The sequence below is a fragment of the Dama dama genome, chromosome 2, assembly GCF_033118175.1.
Source record: "Dama dama isolate Ldn47 chromosome 2, ASM3311817v1, whole genome shotgun sequence".
NCBI classification, from domain to species: domain Eukaryota; kingdom Metazoa; phylum Chordata; class Mammalia; order Artiodactyla; family Cervidae; genus Dama; species Dama dama.
Window position 1 is genome coordinate 43519058 of NC_083682.1, and position 14766 is coordinate 43533823.

Consider the following 14766-nt stretch of genomic DNA (forward strand, 5'->3'; position numbering starts at 1 on the left):
GAAGTTAAGCTCTGTCTGTAAGTAGATTCAACAGAATTACAAAAGGTCACATATGCTTATAAGTAACATAGAACCAAGACTTCCAGGGACAAGAAGCCTTGTGTTAGTCTCTGTGGCTCTGAAAGCAAGAAGAAAAAAGATTAAGCCTCCTTGTGGAGATCATGTGATGACTTCCTGATCCAGCCAGAGGCAGCATTTCCATGGAAACTTCTCTTATCTTCCTCTCATGCACACACTGCTTCCTTCCACCTAGAACGGCTAGCGTCTCAAGAGAGCTGTAGGGCGGCCTCGATAGTTTTTCTAAATAGCGAAACAAACTCAAGTAGAATGGGAAGAGAACAGAAAGGCTGACATTCTGGCATCACATGTAGTGATTGCATTCCTGCTGCTTTTCCAGTTTTCACCTTCTTGCCTTATTCTGCAAGATCAAGTGGCTACTAGCTTTAAGTATGGAACAGGATAAGGAAAAAAGCCCTCAGAGGGACAACTTTGACTTGATTGCTCTTATCTTCTAATTCTTCTACTCACTTTAGTTCAAACCACTTAGTTTTTAAGCCCCTCCATGGATTCGGTCCCTGGTGCCTCAGATGGTAAAGAATCCACCTGCAATGTAGGAGACCTGGGTTTGATCCCTGGGTTGGGAAGATACCCTGGAGGAGGGCATGGCAACCCACTCCAGTATTCTTGCTTGGAGACTCCCCATGGACAGAGGAGCCTGGGGTCACAGAGTCGCGGACACGACCGAGCAACTAATCACAGCATAGCACATGGATGGGGCCCAGGTTTAATTCCTTATGGCCTGGGTCCACGCGTGAAGATCATGCTGTAGCTCAGAGATGAAAAACACAGCTCTCATCTCTCTACAGTTTCCCCTGCCTGAAGTATTGTGTCCATTCTCATTTGTCTTTCCAACTTATGCCCATCCTTTAAAGCTTGACTCAGAGGATGCTCCTATTAAAAAAAACTCATGCATTATTATTTCAAACGATTCAATCTTTTCTATATCCTCAGTTCTCAGAGATGTCTCTCCATTAAAAGTCTGATGCTCTTATTTTCTATATTACTCATTTAAAAACTAGTATAGTGGTAAAATGATATTTCTATCCATGCATTTCAGTTTATCTAGCTCACTATACACACAGAGACAAAAAAAAATCTTGAAAGAATTTGCATGATCAATAAAAATTTGAATAAATGTATCAGACCTTATTCACTCAATCAGTACAATGAGAACTCCTTTGTAAGACCAAATCACAAACAAAACTTCAAATGAATTACTGATTTCTAGAACTTATGGGTGAAACTAGGTGGTGAAAGCATTAAAATAAGAAAAGTATAAGCTAGTATATATGTAATACTATATATAAATAAGCAGAAATACATATTGTGCAGCACAGGTAATATAGCCAATATTTTATAATAACTTTAGTATAACACTAAAATATTGAATCACTATGTTGTATACCTGAAACTAATAAAATATTGACAACCACCTACACTTCAATAAAAAAGTTTCCTTTTGAATGTGTGCTGCATTCTCAATTGCTCAGTCATGTCTGACTCTTTGTGACCCCGTGGACTATAGCCCACCAGCTCCTCTGCCCATAGGATTTTCCAGGCAAGAATAATGGAATGGGTTGCCATTTCCTCCTCCAGAGGATCTTCCCAACCCAAGGATTGAACCTGTGTCTCTTGATTCTCCTGCATTGGCAGATAGATTCTTTACCACTGAGCCACCTGGGAAGATTTCTTTCAAATATTCACCAGAAAACGTTTCCAAAGTAAAGCTGACGACCCAGCTATCAAAGTGACCTATCCTTAGCAATATTCAGAAAATGAGCAATTAGACAGCAAGCAGCAGCTGGCATCAAGATAATCAGGAAGCGTATCAGAAAAAGTTTTAATCTTCTGATACTTTGTATAAAATAAATAAGCTTCAGATATAGGAAATAATCTCCAGGCTCTGAAAAATGTCTCTTCCGGCAAAGCCAAATCCTACCAATGCCTTGGGTTATTATTTATGGTCTTTGAGAAACAGACCATCTTATGTCCAAAATCTCTAACACTACCTGACTTGTCTTAATAAAGAAGCTCTATTCCTGACATGACTTATTTTCAAATTGAAATGTCACTGATTATATAGTCAGTTAACTGGGTTTACATACATCAAATGGTCTTATTAGTATTATTCTAACCATAAGATTTAAACTATTAATGGTGAAGAGTGTTTCTCACTTTAACATAGGCTTATCCCACTGATGGGATAAATGCCAACTCCAGAGAAAAGTTAGTCATGTGGTTTTCAGAAGATGAAAGCTTAGATAAAGGCTGAGAGGGTTTAATGCTGGAGGTGGGAGTGGTATTATATAGATCTTAGCCAAAACATGTGATAGTCACTGACTCGGTAGCTGGAAAGGGGAGCGTGGCTCCATTAACCAGCTCAGGCAGACCGTGTGAGGACCGGAGGAAGAATGCTCCTGGCTGCCCTGTCCTGCCTGCTGTGGAGTTTCCAGACCTCCGCCGGCCACTTCCCTCGAGCCTGTGCCTCCTCCAAGAGCCTGACAGAGAAGGAGTGCTGCCCGCCCTGGGCGGGCGACGGGAGCCCCTGCGGCCGGCTCTCGGGCAGGGGCTCCTGCCAGGACGTCGTGCTGTCCGCGGCGCCACTCGGACCTCAGTTTCCCTTCACCGGGGTGGACGACCGCGAGTCTTGGCCCTCCATCTTTTATAACAGAACCTGCCAGTGCTTTGGCAACTTCATGGGATTCAATTGCGGAAGTTGTAAGTTTGGATTTCGGGGACCCGGCTGCACAGAACGGCGACTTCTGGTGAGAAGAAACATCTTTGATTTGAGTGTCCCGGAGAAGAACAAATTTCTTGCCTATCTCACTTTGGCAAAACATACCACCAGCCCAGACTACGTCATCCCCACGGGCACCTCTGGCCAAATGAATCATGGAGCAACACCCCTGTTTAATGACGTCAGTGTTTATGACCTCTTTGTCTGGATGCATTATTATGTGTCAAGGGACACGCTGCTTGGGGACTCTGAAGTCTGGAGAGACATTGATTTTGCTCATGAAGCCCCGGGTTTTCTGCCTTGGCATAGACTCTTTCTGCTGCTGTGGGAACAGGAAATCCAGAAGCTGACCGGGGATGAGAACTTCACCATTCCATACTGGGACTGGAGAGATGCAGAAAACTGTGACGTTTGCACAGATGAGTACATGGGAGGGCGCAACCCTGCAAACCCTAATCTACTCAGCCCAGCATCCTTCTTCTCCTCTTGGCAGGTAAGGTGTGCAGGACATACAATATCCACGCTTAGAAGAACCTTAGCCATCACTTCTTCTGGCAGGTCTTCAAAAACCTCCTTTCCCATCTCTTCTTCTCCTGCCAAGCCTAGAAAATGTCCTCTGTCAAGAGCTCTCAACATACCTCCTAATTTTCCTTTATAGTGCACTTCACAATTGCAGTTCCATAGAGATTTGTGTGGTTCTTTGTCCAATATCCTGTACTTGGGTCCTAAAATCTAATGAATAAAAAGTACTTGGTTCATCTATCTCCTAGCACATAATAAGATGCCAGGCAAATTGTAAGAGCTCATGAAGTATTTGTTGAACCACTGGATGAATGAGTATTTAGATGATTAAGTAAAAAAAATGATTTAGATCAATATTTCTGAAATTTTTATTCCCAATAAAATTCAGTGCATAAATTGAAAATACAAACCTCTGGCCATATGCCAGGAGTCCCATTGATGAGAATATTCAAAGGAGGGTCCTGGGAAGATATCATTTACTAAATGTCTATAGTGATTATTACCATTAGGAATATAGGGGAATATTACTTAGATTAAATCTTCTTTAAAAAAATATGAATACTCAGGCTTAAACAGGTAAATAATGAAAATAGCTAATATTCATTGATCAATCAGCAAGTGTGAGGCCCTGTTCTGAGTGGTTTTGTGCATTAATTCATTTAATAGTCTTACTAACCTTCCCCATGTTAAAGATTTTTTTTTAGAAAACCTGAGGCATAGAGATACTATGTAACTTGTACAGGATATCAAAGCTAGTAAGCAGCAGAGACAAAATTTGTTCCCAGATAGCCTGGTTGCACGACCACCCTATAATATTTCCAAGGACATATCTGCCATGATGTCTTTAGCCAAAGGATCTGGCCCATCCTGACTTACTTTTTTCAATAGGATGCAGAAGAAATGAGCACTTTTCCTAAACATGTGTAAACTTTTGAGGTATAGGATAAGAGATCGCTATTTTGAAACTTAATATCTATTTTTTCCTATTTTTTCACTTTGGATTAGGGGCAAAAGGTAGCCAAAGAGATATGCTTTTAATTATTCATTATTTTAAAACTATAAGGTAGAAGGAATGCTTGTCTGCCTGTGTTCCAACCATTTCTAACACAGCAGTTTTGACTAGCCGTGCTTTATGGAAATAAGCTCAATATTTAAATAAGATGGGAAGAATCTTGCCTTCTCTCCTGGAACTCTGCAATTTTGAAATGTGAACTGCTTCCCAAATACTTCCCCTCCCCCCCCCCACCCCCACACTAAGTTCCTACAACTTCCAAATGGACCTATTGAAACTCGTTGAAAATGGCCACTGTAATATCTGGTGTCACTAATGTCAGCTATTTACCAAGAGTAAGGAGTGTATTTGTGCAGGAAAGGCTCGAAAAATGTGCTTCAAAAAAATCTATTTCAATAAGCCTTCAGACCTCCTACCTTAATCTATATAGTGCAAAACTCATCTAACTCTCACATCCTCTGTTACTGCTTAAAATACTGTTAAGCTTGAACATGGGATTTTTCAGTTAGTTATAATGCTTTCCTTAACTGTACAGCTTTTCTTGACCTAGAAAAACCGGTGGATTATCTAAATTACCAAAGTTAAAACATCCACACTGAAGCTTCATAGACAAATACTAATTGATATTTAATTACATGTGTGTGCGTGTGTGTGTGTGTGTGCACGCTCAGTTGTGTACACCTCTTTGTGACCCCATGGACTGTAGCTTGCCAGTATCCTCTGTCCATGAAATTTTTGAGGCAAAAATACTGGAGTGGGTTGTCATTTCCTCCCTCAGGAGATCTTCCTGACCCAGGGATTGAACCCATGTCTCCTGCATCTCCTGTGTTGGCTGGCAGATTCTTTACCACTGAGCCACCTGGGAAGCCACTTAATTACATGAGAAGTACCAAATTATGTTAACTTTTTCCATTCATTTATTGACTATGGAGTCAAATTTTTCTCTTTTTTCTTTATGATTGTATCCAATTTTACTTCTAAGTAGTTTTTTTGTGTCTAGTATGTAAACACTAGGTTAAAATAGTTGCAGCAGTAGATTTAATATCATCCTATGATTAAACCACTGTGGAATAACTGGTGTTAAAAATAAAATTAGGAAATACAGGGGACAAAGACCACTGAAGAAAAGTGAGCAAACAATAATTTAAGTAAGGAAGGTGAAATGAGTGAACATTTATGTCCACCTTCTGTGAGCAGTGTCGCTGTGTGTGCTTACAGTCAAACTCAGTTCTAGCTGGCTAGTTCCATTCCTTTGCACATTTCTAGTTAAAGTCCTTTAAAAATGAAGGTCAGTTATTTATATCAATTTAATGCAATTAAATCAATGCAACTGACCTAACTCCCAGAGATAGGGAAGCCTGGCATGCTACAGCCCACGGGGTCGCAAAGAGTGGGGCATGACTCTGCAACTGAACAAGAGCAATGCAGCGGTTCTCAGTATCTTCTAAATCACCCAACTAAGAACTTAAAGATTTGCATGTGCTGCGCCAGAAAAAATCATACTCAGGAGGTCCACTGTGAAGTTCAAGCATCTGTATTTGTAAAACCTTCTACTGTAATTCTAATGCAGAGCCAGCCCCTAAGAATGACTGATTTAATTAACATGGAAATTGTTTTGGTATCTCTTTCACTTTACAAACTTAGGTTCTATAATAAACATATCACTAATTTCAATGCGTTTGCCTGAATCAAACACTCAAATAAAAAACTAGACTGTGTGAGATGGTGAGACTAAATAGCTTCCACACTTGGTGAGTTCATTAATATCTTCCTAAGTAGTTATACTCAGCCCCTTTGGTAAAAAAAAAAAAAAAAAAAAAAAGGCCTCCTGCTTTTTCTTATTTTCAGACATCTTTTATTTCACACACACAAAAATGGAGTTTTCAGAAATTCATAGAATTTATTAACTCTTAGCTAAGAGACCGCCATTAGTGTGTAGTGTTGTACCTACATTTTGTAAAAGATAGTGAGGCCCCCAAAGGTACAATAATTTGTCTAAGGTCACACAGCTGAGGACAAAAAAACCCAGTGCCTCTGACTCCAGTGCTATTTCAAGTCAACCATGCAGTTTCCTATTTATAAAGGGCCATGTAGGCTGAGAAAGGATCAAATGAGCCACTAATTCATGATGTAAATTCTGACTTGTAGTCACTTTAACTCCCTTAAAGTTCAGTTGTAGAGACAACTGCGGCAGATATTTTGAAGTAGTCCTTTTCATTCACGTTATAGTGAAAATATTCCATTAGGTGTTTATTCACAACCCTTATTCAGGTAGAATTGACCTTCACCCTTGTGTACTATCATTACACTTTGTACAGATTTTATAACATGGTACCTATAATTCTTCAGGTTTTCAGACCTGTCTTTATCTAACAGACTGCCAGCTACTCCAATGTGGAAGCCATTTCTAATTTATCTTTATATCCACAGAACCCAGGAACATAATATACACATAGAATGGCCTTTATCAGTATATGCTATATTGAACAAAATTGAAAATCACAGAAACATTAGCCCCATTGCTAACACACATAAAAAACTAAACTCTGTATACACATAGCTAGATTTCTAGAACCTTAAACCATACTTTATAGCACTGGATAACCAAGGCCAAGAAAACAATGACGCCAAAGTAAGCAGCAATTTATAATCTGGAGTAAAACATTTTTGGTAGCTTTCTCTAGGGGTGTGTGTGTGTGTGTGTGTGTGTGCAAAAAAAGAAAGCACACATAGAGAAGATCAAGCATGTTATAACCCAATCTGAGTTTTAAGTGAGACTAATAATATTTACTGATAAGGTTTATTACTAAATAAAGTAATATGTTAAAAAGCATTACTTAATTACTAAATGTTAGTTTTTATAGGAAGCTTATTTTCAGTATTCATATCTCTTTTGTATATTTGTTCATTTATTTTTTTGGTTTGTTTAATTCCAAGAGCTTTTAAACTAGAAGCATGTTTAAAGTGCTCCTGAATTAAAGTTGTTCACTGATTTTGGAGGTGGGGGGGCGAACTATGCTCAACACAGTTAGATCCAATGTTATCCAAGCAGCAGATGAGCTAGCTGTAAGAAGAAAAGGTATTTCAAGAATAGCTGTTATGATGGATCAAAATAAAGAGGAAAAAAAACATTTCCAAGATGATGGACATGAGTGAAGTATGGCCAGGGAATTCACTCATCAGGTGAAAAGCACATCACATGGAAGCAAACAGTAGGAAGAAAAAAAAGTTACATTTCAGCAGAGAGTCATGGGTTTTAGGTAACCATGGCAACAGCTCAGTGAAATAACAGCTTCTCTTTTTTTCTTTATGAAAAAGATTCTGTGGAATGTCATATGTTTTACATTCTTTTAGACAAACCTCTAATGCCATAATAAAATTTTTGCTCCTAAAGCTTTTAATAACTGGGCTTTTTTTCCTGCTATTTTTTTAAATTTAAGAGAATACTAAGCTCACCTTCTCCATTAATACATCCGTTTCTTCTTTCTCTTTTTCATTTGATTTGGGACACTTGATTTTTTTCCCACATTATGTAAGTCACCTTTGTTGAAACAGAAAAAGAACAAATTCCTTATCAGAAGACTTTTGTCACTTACCAGATTCTACCTCTGCCACTTATCAGATGATATTGGACAAGTCATTTGTAATCTTTGACCTTTGGCTTCTTTTCTCAACAGAAAAAAATGGGGTGCAATTAAGATATATGTGTGCTTTCTGTACTAATGAAAATACTAAGCTGAATGGAAAGCAGATTAATGAAGTGGAAGGGGATAGTCTTTTGAGCCATAAAAACATGACTTTTGTAACTCACTTAGCTACAAGATCCTGGAGAAGTTACTTAATTATCTGAGACCTTTTCCCCCTGAAAAATTAGAATAATATATTTTAAAGCATTATTCTGAAGGGATTCAATGAAAACTGTTAATGTAAAATGACTAGTATCTGACATATTTTTTGAATTTTAAGTATGGAATTATTATCACAATATATCCTCATCATGTGATATATTGATGATAGCTATTATAATGATTATTCATCCTGTGTAATAGAGTCAGAGTTAACAATTTGGTGGCCTGCCCAATAGTCTTGTATGCAATAATAATATAATAGCTGTCATTATTAAACACTCTCTACTTGGCATTATGTACCAAGTGCTTTTCATAGGTAAAATTATTTGATCCTTCATAAAAAGTTGTTATAGTCCCCATTTACAGATGAAAAACCTTGATATTAAGAGATTATGTAATTTGCTCAGTTTGGAAACCATGTCTGATTGCAATCTCCATGATGATAGCTAGTGCTAATACTTTCTCCTACCCTGCCTCCCCGTCTGTATCAAATATAAGAACAATAATTTGAGATTTATTTCAAATTATTTCTGGAACTGGGGTAGATTTCCTCCTTGTTACTAATACATTTAGCCATCTGGACATTTAGTCACTTGGCAGTTGTAACTTAAGCAAAATAGTTTCATTCAGACCACTCTAATTTAACTGAGTCTATTGCAGGAGTCTTCTAAGCAGTAGGAATTTTTAGATCTTTTGAAAATATCTGGATATGATTTATTATTCAAACAGGAATGAAAATGCTTCCATCTATATACATGCTGTGATGGGTAGTTAATTAACAGTATAAAGGGATCCAATATATTATATTTAATGCAAAAATTGTTGTTGTTGTTCCATCCCTAAGCTGTGTCTGACTATCTGCTACCCCATGGGCTGTATACACCAGGCTTCCCTGTCCTTCAGTAGTCCCCAAAGCAAAGAAATGTTTCTGCTTTTCAATATGCTGTCTAGGTATGTCATAGCTTTTCTTCCAAGGAGCAAGTGTCTTTTAACTTCATGGCTGCAGTCACTGTCTGCAGTGATTTTAGAGCCCAAGAAAATAAAGTCTGTCACTGTTTCTACTGTTTTGCCAGGAAGTGATGGGACTGGATGCCATGATCTTAGTTTTCTGAATGTTGAGTCTTAAGTAAGCTTTTTCACTCTCTTCTTTCACCTTCATCAAGAAGCTCTTTAGTTCACTTTCTGCCATAATGGTGGTATTATTTGCATATCTGAGGTTATTGATGTTTCACATGATGTACTCTGATATAAGTTAAATAAGCAAGATGACAATATACAGTCTTGATGTACTCCTTTCCCAATTTTGAACCAGTTTGTTATATATATTTAATGTATATTTATATATAAATAATGTGTTTAAGCATATTTTAAAAATAAACACATGTAAATATGATATATATTAACATTATATTTATTATTTCTTATTACTGTTGAAGAAATTGAGACTTAGCAAGCCTAAATAATATATTCATTGACACATTGCTAGTAAGTAGCTGAACCAGAATTAAAGCCCACACCAATGTGAATCTGGAACCTAATTTTTTTCTAACACACAACTGATTTTCGCAGCTGGATCACAGAATTTGTAAACAGAGATTCAAGATGTATTCTGGAGGTAGAATTGACAAGTTTGGCTGATGATTTCAATGTGAAAAGTAAAGGGGAACAAAATACAAACGATAACAGTCTTTGGCTATAAAATGAAGATTTATGGACTTCTGGTTTAAGTTTCAGGACAGTTGATGTGACTGGACATATAGGGAGAGGAATACAATTTTTTAACCTTATTTTAATTTCAAGTTTTTTCCATTTTTTAACTTCTTTTTAAATAATTTTTATAGTAAAGTGGCTCGGTGGTAAAAACACACTTACCAGTGCAGGAGACACAGGTTTGATCCCTAGGTCAGGAAGATCGCCTGGAAGAAGGAAATGACAACCCACTCCAGTATCCTTTGGTGGAAAATCCCATGGACAGAGGAGCCTGGTGGGCTAAAGTCCATGGGGTCACAAGATTCAAACACAACTTAGCAACTAAACAATAACAACATAGTTGATTTACAATGTTGTGCTAGTTTCAGGTGTACCCCAAAGTGATTCAGTTATACATGCATATATATCTTTTTTTCAGATTTTTCCCCTTATTAGCTATTACAAAGGAACAATTTTTTTTTTTTATTTTTAAATACTACATTTGAGATGCCTGTGAGATAACACTGAAATATGAAGTCAGAGATGGATATACAGGGTTAGAGCTCAGAGGAGAGCTTTTGAACTTGAGATAGGAATTAGAAAGTTCTTATCATGCAGTGGCATGTAAGCCATGAAACTGGTTTTGTAGCCAAGGAGGCAGATAGAGAAAGAATTAAAAAAAAGGGTATAGACCTAAACTCTGGGCTATGGCTAGCTTCACAAGCATATGCCCAATGAAGTCACACAATGGATGTTTAGCAAATGTTTGTCAAATTAATTATCCTAACAAATATTTGACAACAATTATATGAAGTAATTATTATTATCCTCATTTGCTAGATGAGACATATGGAATTTCTTTTCTTTCTTTTTTTTTGGGGGGGCGGAATTTATTTTCTTAAGTGGTAGACGCAAGACTAGAACTGTGGTCTGAACTGTAACTTTCATGGGTTACAGTTACTCTGCAACCCTCAGAAAGCTGCTTCCTTCAACAATTTAAGACATGAATCTCCTGATGATTAGACATCCAAATATCCAAAATCCAAATAAAGAATCCCAACCTCTCTACCTTCCCCCTTTTACAACACTCATTTAACACAAAGGCGTTCTGTGCAGATCGTCTGCAGCAGACTGGAGGAGTACAACAGTCGCCAGGCTTTATGCAACGGGACGTCTGAGGGACCATTACTGCGCAATCCTGGAAACCACGACAAAGCCAGGACCCCGAGGCTCCCCTCCTCGGCTGATGTGGAGTTTTGCTTGAGTTTGACCCAGTATGAATCAGGTTCCATGGATAAAGCTGCCAACTTCAGCTTTAGAAATACACTGGAAGGTAAATGCTTTTTCCCCTCACTCATTTAAATTTCCTTTTTTTCTAAATTTATGTTTACAAACTCTTATCCAAAACCCTGGGCCCAGAAGTGTTTGCAAATATGATAATATAAATATAACCAATCACTCTAGCAGAATGTGGGTGGCACACATACTCCAAAACATGAATAACTCTTCAGGAAAATGTATGACTATACCTACTGTGGCAATAAATAGAAACAATAGGTGACCTAATGGAGAATAAAGTCTGGTTTTACCACTAAAATATATGGGTGCCAAACAAAATAACACATTCTTAGAATTTTTGTATTTTGGAATCACAGATATAGGACTGTGGACCTATCATATTTTTCTAACTTTTAGTATTTTTCTCTAGTTTAAAATATTCTGAACACAAGATTTTTGAGACAAGGCCATGTTCTTAACTATAATAAGGATAAAATCCACAGGTCCCGTTAAGGTCCCATCCTGCTATCCCTCAAGTTTTCTGTGCTTTATCAGAGAGTCCCTCTCACAGCCTCTTCTAAGGCCTACTTATTTCTCCTGCAAAGCTCTCAACCTTGCTTGCACCTTCCCTTAAGAACCTGTTCATCCTTCTCTGCTCAGCACCATCTCAGTCATGAGAACCCAACTCCGCAACCTCAATTTTCATTGTGGAAACAAACCTACAAACAAAGAGAAAACAGGAACATTCACTCAAGTTACAAGTTAATTTGAGTTCCAGGAAGACATAGGCTGCCAATTCGTGGTAAGGCAGATACTCAAAATTTACCACTAGATATTTTATCTCTTTGGCATCTTACTGTGGAGATGAAAGTTTCTCTTTTCCTATTTCCTTCCCCTAACCTCCTTAACTTTTTGCTTGATTCTCGCCATTGTGGTTGCTGATGTGTCCTCTAACTTCTGTTGATGAGTATGCAGAATAGTTTCATTGTCTCTTTCATTTTCCCGTATTCTTCTAATCCAGAACACCTTAGAGCCTTGCTTTTTTCCAGAAGAATTTAAATAAGGAGAGTATTACCCTAAAGAGGAAACATGGTGCAGCTATTAAAATAAAAAATAAAAATTTTGTTTATTTTCCTTAAATAGTATTAGTAATTAATGTTTTCCAATAGTCACCATATGCAAGGCACCATGCCAAAGATACTGTGTAGCACTGTCTCAATTCTTACAACCATTCTCTGAGGAAGTAGCATTGTTATTTCCAATTTAAAGAGAGGAAACAAGATCAGAGATATTAAGTAATTTGGCTGCCATCCATTTAGTAAGTGGCAGAGCTAAATATGTTCCTAGATTTGCCAAGTGCCAAAATCCAAAAGTCCTTTCTATTGTACTCTGATGGCCCTGAGTGAGTTGAACATTTTTTGAAGGTTGAATATCAAGCTGGTCCTACAATAATATAACATGAGAAGGCAATGAACGGTGTCCAAGAGTCTGAACCTACAAGCTAAGAGAAAGGCACACAGACAAGCTGGTGGTCACCACATGGGAGGACTGGGCACACTGTTGGATTTTGCAGCGGTTAATAGCTAGATTCCAGATGTCGAATTAAAGACATTATAAAGCAGGGCTCGATTCTCAAGGTAATTATAATCCATTACAGGTTCAGTCAGTCCAGTTGCTCAGTTGTGTCCGACTCTCTGCGACCCCATGGACTGCAGCACGCTAGGCCTCCCTGTCCATCGCCAACACCCAGAGTTTACCCAAACTCAAGTCCATTGAGTCAGTTGATGGTGATGACTCCAGCCATCTCATCCTCTGTCATCCCCTTCTCCTGCCTTCAATCTTTCCCAGCATCAGAGTCTTTTCAAATGAGTCAGTTCTTTGCATCAGGTGGCCGAACTATTGGAGTTTCAGCTTCAGCATCAGTCCTTCCAATGAATATTCAGGACTGATTTCCTTTAGGATGGACTGGTTGGGTCTCCTTGTAGTCCAAGGGACTCTCAAGAGTCTTCTCCAACACCACAGTTCAAAAGCATCAGTTCTTCAGTGCTCAGCTTTCTTATAGTTCAACTGTAACGTCCATACATGACTACTAGAAAAACCATAGCCTCGACTAGACGGACTTTTGTTGGCAAAGTAATGTCTCTGCTTTTTAATATGCTGTCTAGGTTGGTCATAACCTCCCTTCCAAGGAGCAATCGTCTTTTAATTTCATGGCTGCAGTCACCATCTGCAGTGATTTTGGAGCCCAGAAAAACAGTCTGTTACTGTTTCCCCATCTATTTGCCATGAAGTGATGGGACTGAATGCCATGATCTTAGTTTTTCTGAATGTTGAGTTTTAAGCCAACTTTTTCACTCTCCTCTTTCACTTTCATCAAGAGGCTCTTTAGTTCTTCTTCACTTTCTGCCATAAGGGTGGTGTCATCTGCATATCTGAACTTATTGATATTTCTCCCAGCAATCTTGATTCCAGCTTGCACTTCATCCAGTCTGGCATTTCTCATGATGTACTTTGCATATAAGTTAAATAAGCAGAGTGACAATATCCAGCCTTGACATACTCCTTTCCCTATTTGGAACCAGTAAACTAAAATGGACTGGAATGGGTGAATTTAACTCAGATGACCATTGTATCTACTACGATGGGCAAGAATCTCTTAGAAGAAATGGAGTAGCCATCATAGTCAACAAAAGATTCTGAAATGCAGTTCAGTTCAGTTCAGTAGCTCAGTCATGTCCGACTCTTTGTGACCCCATGAACTACAGCATGCCAGGCCTCCCTGTCCATCACCAACTCCTGGAGTTCACCCAAACCCATGTCCATTGAGTTGGTGGTGCCATCCAACCATCTCTTCCTCTGTCATCCCCTTCTCCTCCTGCCCTCAATCTTTCCGAGCATCAGGGTCTTTTTAAATGAGTCAGCTCTTCATATCAGGTGGCCAAGGTATTGGAGTTTCACCTTCAGCATCAGTCCTTCCAATGAACACCCAGGACTGAACTCCTTTAGGATGGACTGGTTGGGTCTCCTTGCAGTCCAAGGGACTCTCAAGAGTCTTCTCCAACACCACAGTTCAAAAGCATCAATTCTTTGGTGCTCAGCTTTCTTTATAGTCCAACTCTCACATCCATACATGACTACTGGAAAAACCATAGCCTTGACTAGATGGACTTTTGTTAGCAGAGTAATGTCTACGCTTTTTAATATGCTATCTAGGTTGGTCATAACTTTCCTTCCAAGGAGCACGCATCTTTTAATTTCATGGTTGCAGTCACCATCTGCAGTGATTCTGGAGCCCCCCAAAATAAAATCAGCCACTGTTTCCACTGGTTCCCCATCTATTTACCATGAAGTGATGGGACCAGATGCCATGATCTTAGTTTTCTGAATGTTGAGCTTTAAGCCAACTTTTTCACTCTCCTCTTTCATGTTCTTCAAGAGGCTCTTTAGCTCTTCTTTGCTTTCTGCCATAAGGGTGGTGTCATCTGCATATCTGAGGTTATTGATATTTCTCCCAGCAATCTTGATTCCAGCTTGTGCTTCCTCCAGCCCAGCGTCTCTCATGATGTACTCTGCATATAAGTTATATAAGCAGGGTGACAATATACAGCCTTGACGTACTC

The 14766-nt window shown here is 38.6% G+C and overlaps 1 protein-coding gene across 1 annotated transcript in view; it reads left to right on the forward strand.

Moving 5' to 3' along the window:
* Positions 1–2471: 2471 nt before the first annotated feature.
* TYR (tyrosinase) overlaps positions 2472–14766 on the forward strand; it is a 112093-nt gene continuing 99798 nt past the window's right edge. Inside the window, exons 1-2 of the mRNA XM_061158533.1 lie at positions 2472–3290; positions 10985–11201. Of these exons, the coding sequence (XP_061014516.1) occupies positions 2472–3290; positions 10985–11201 (1036 nt within the window). The remainder of the gene's footprint in view (positions 3291–10984; positions 11202–14766) is intronic.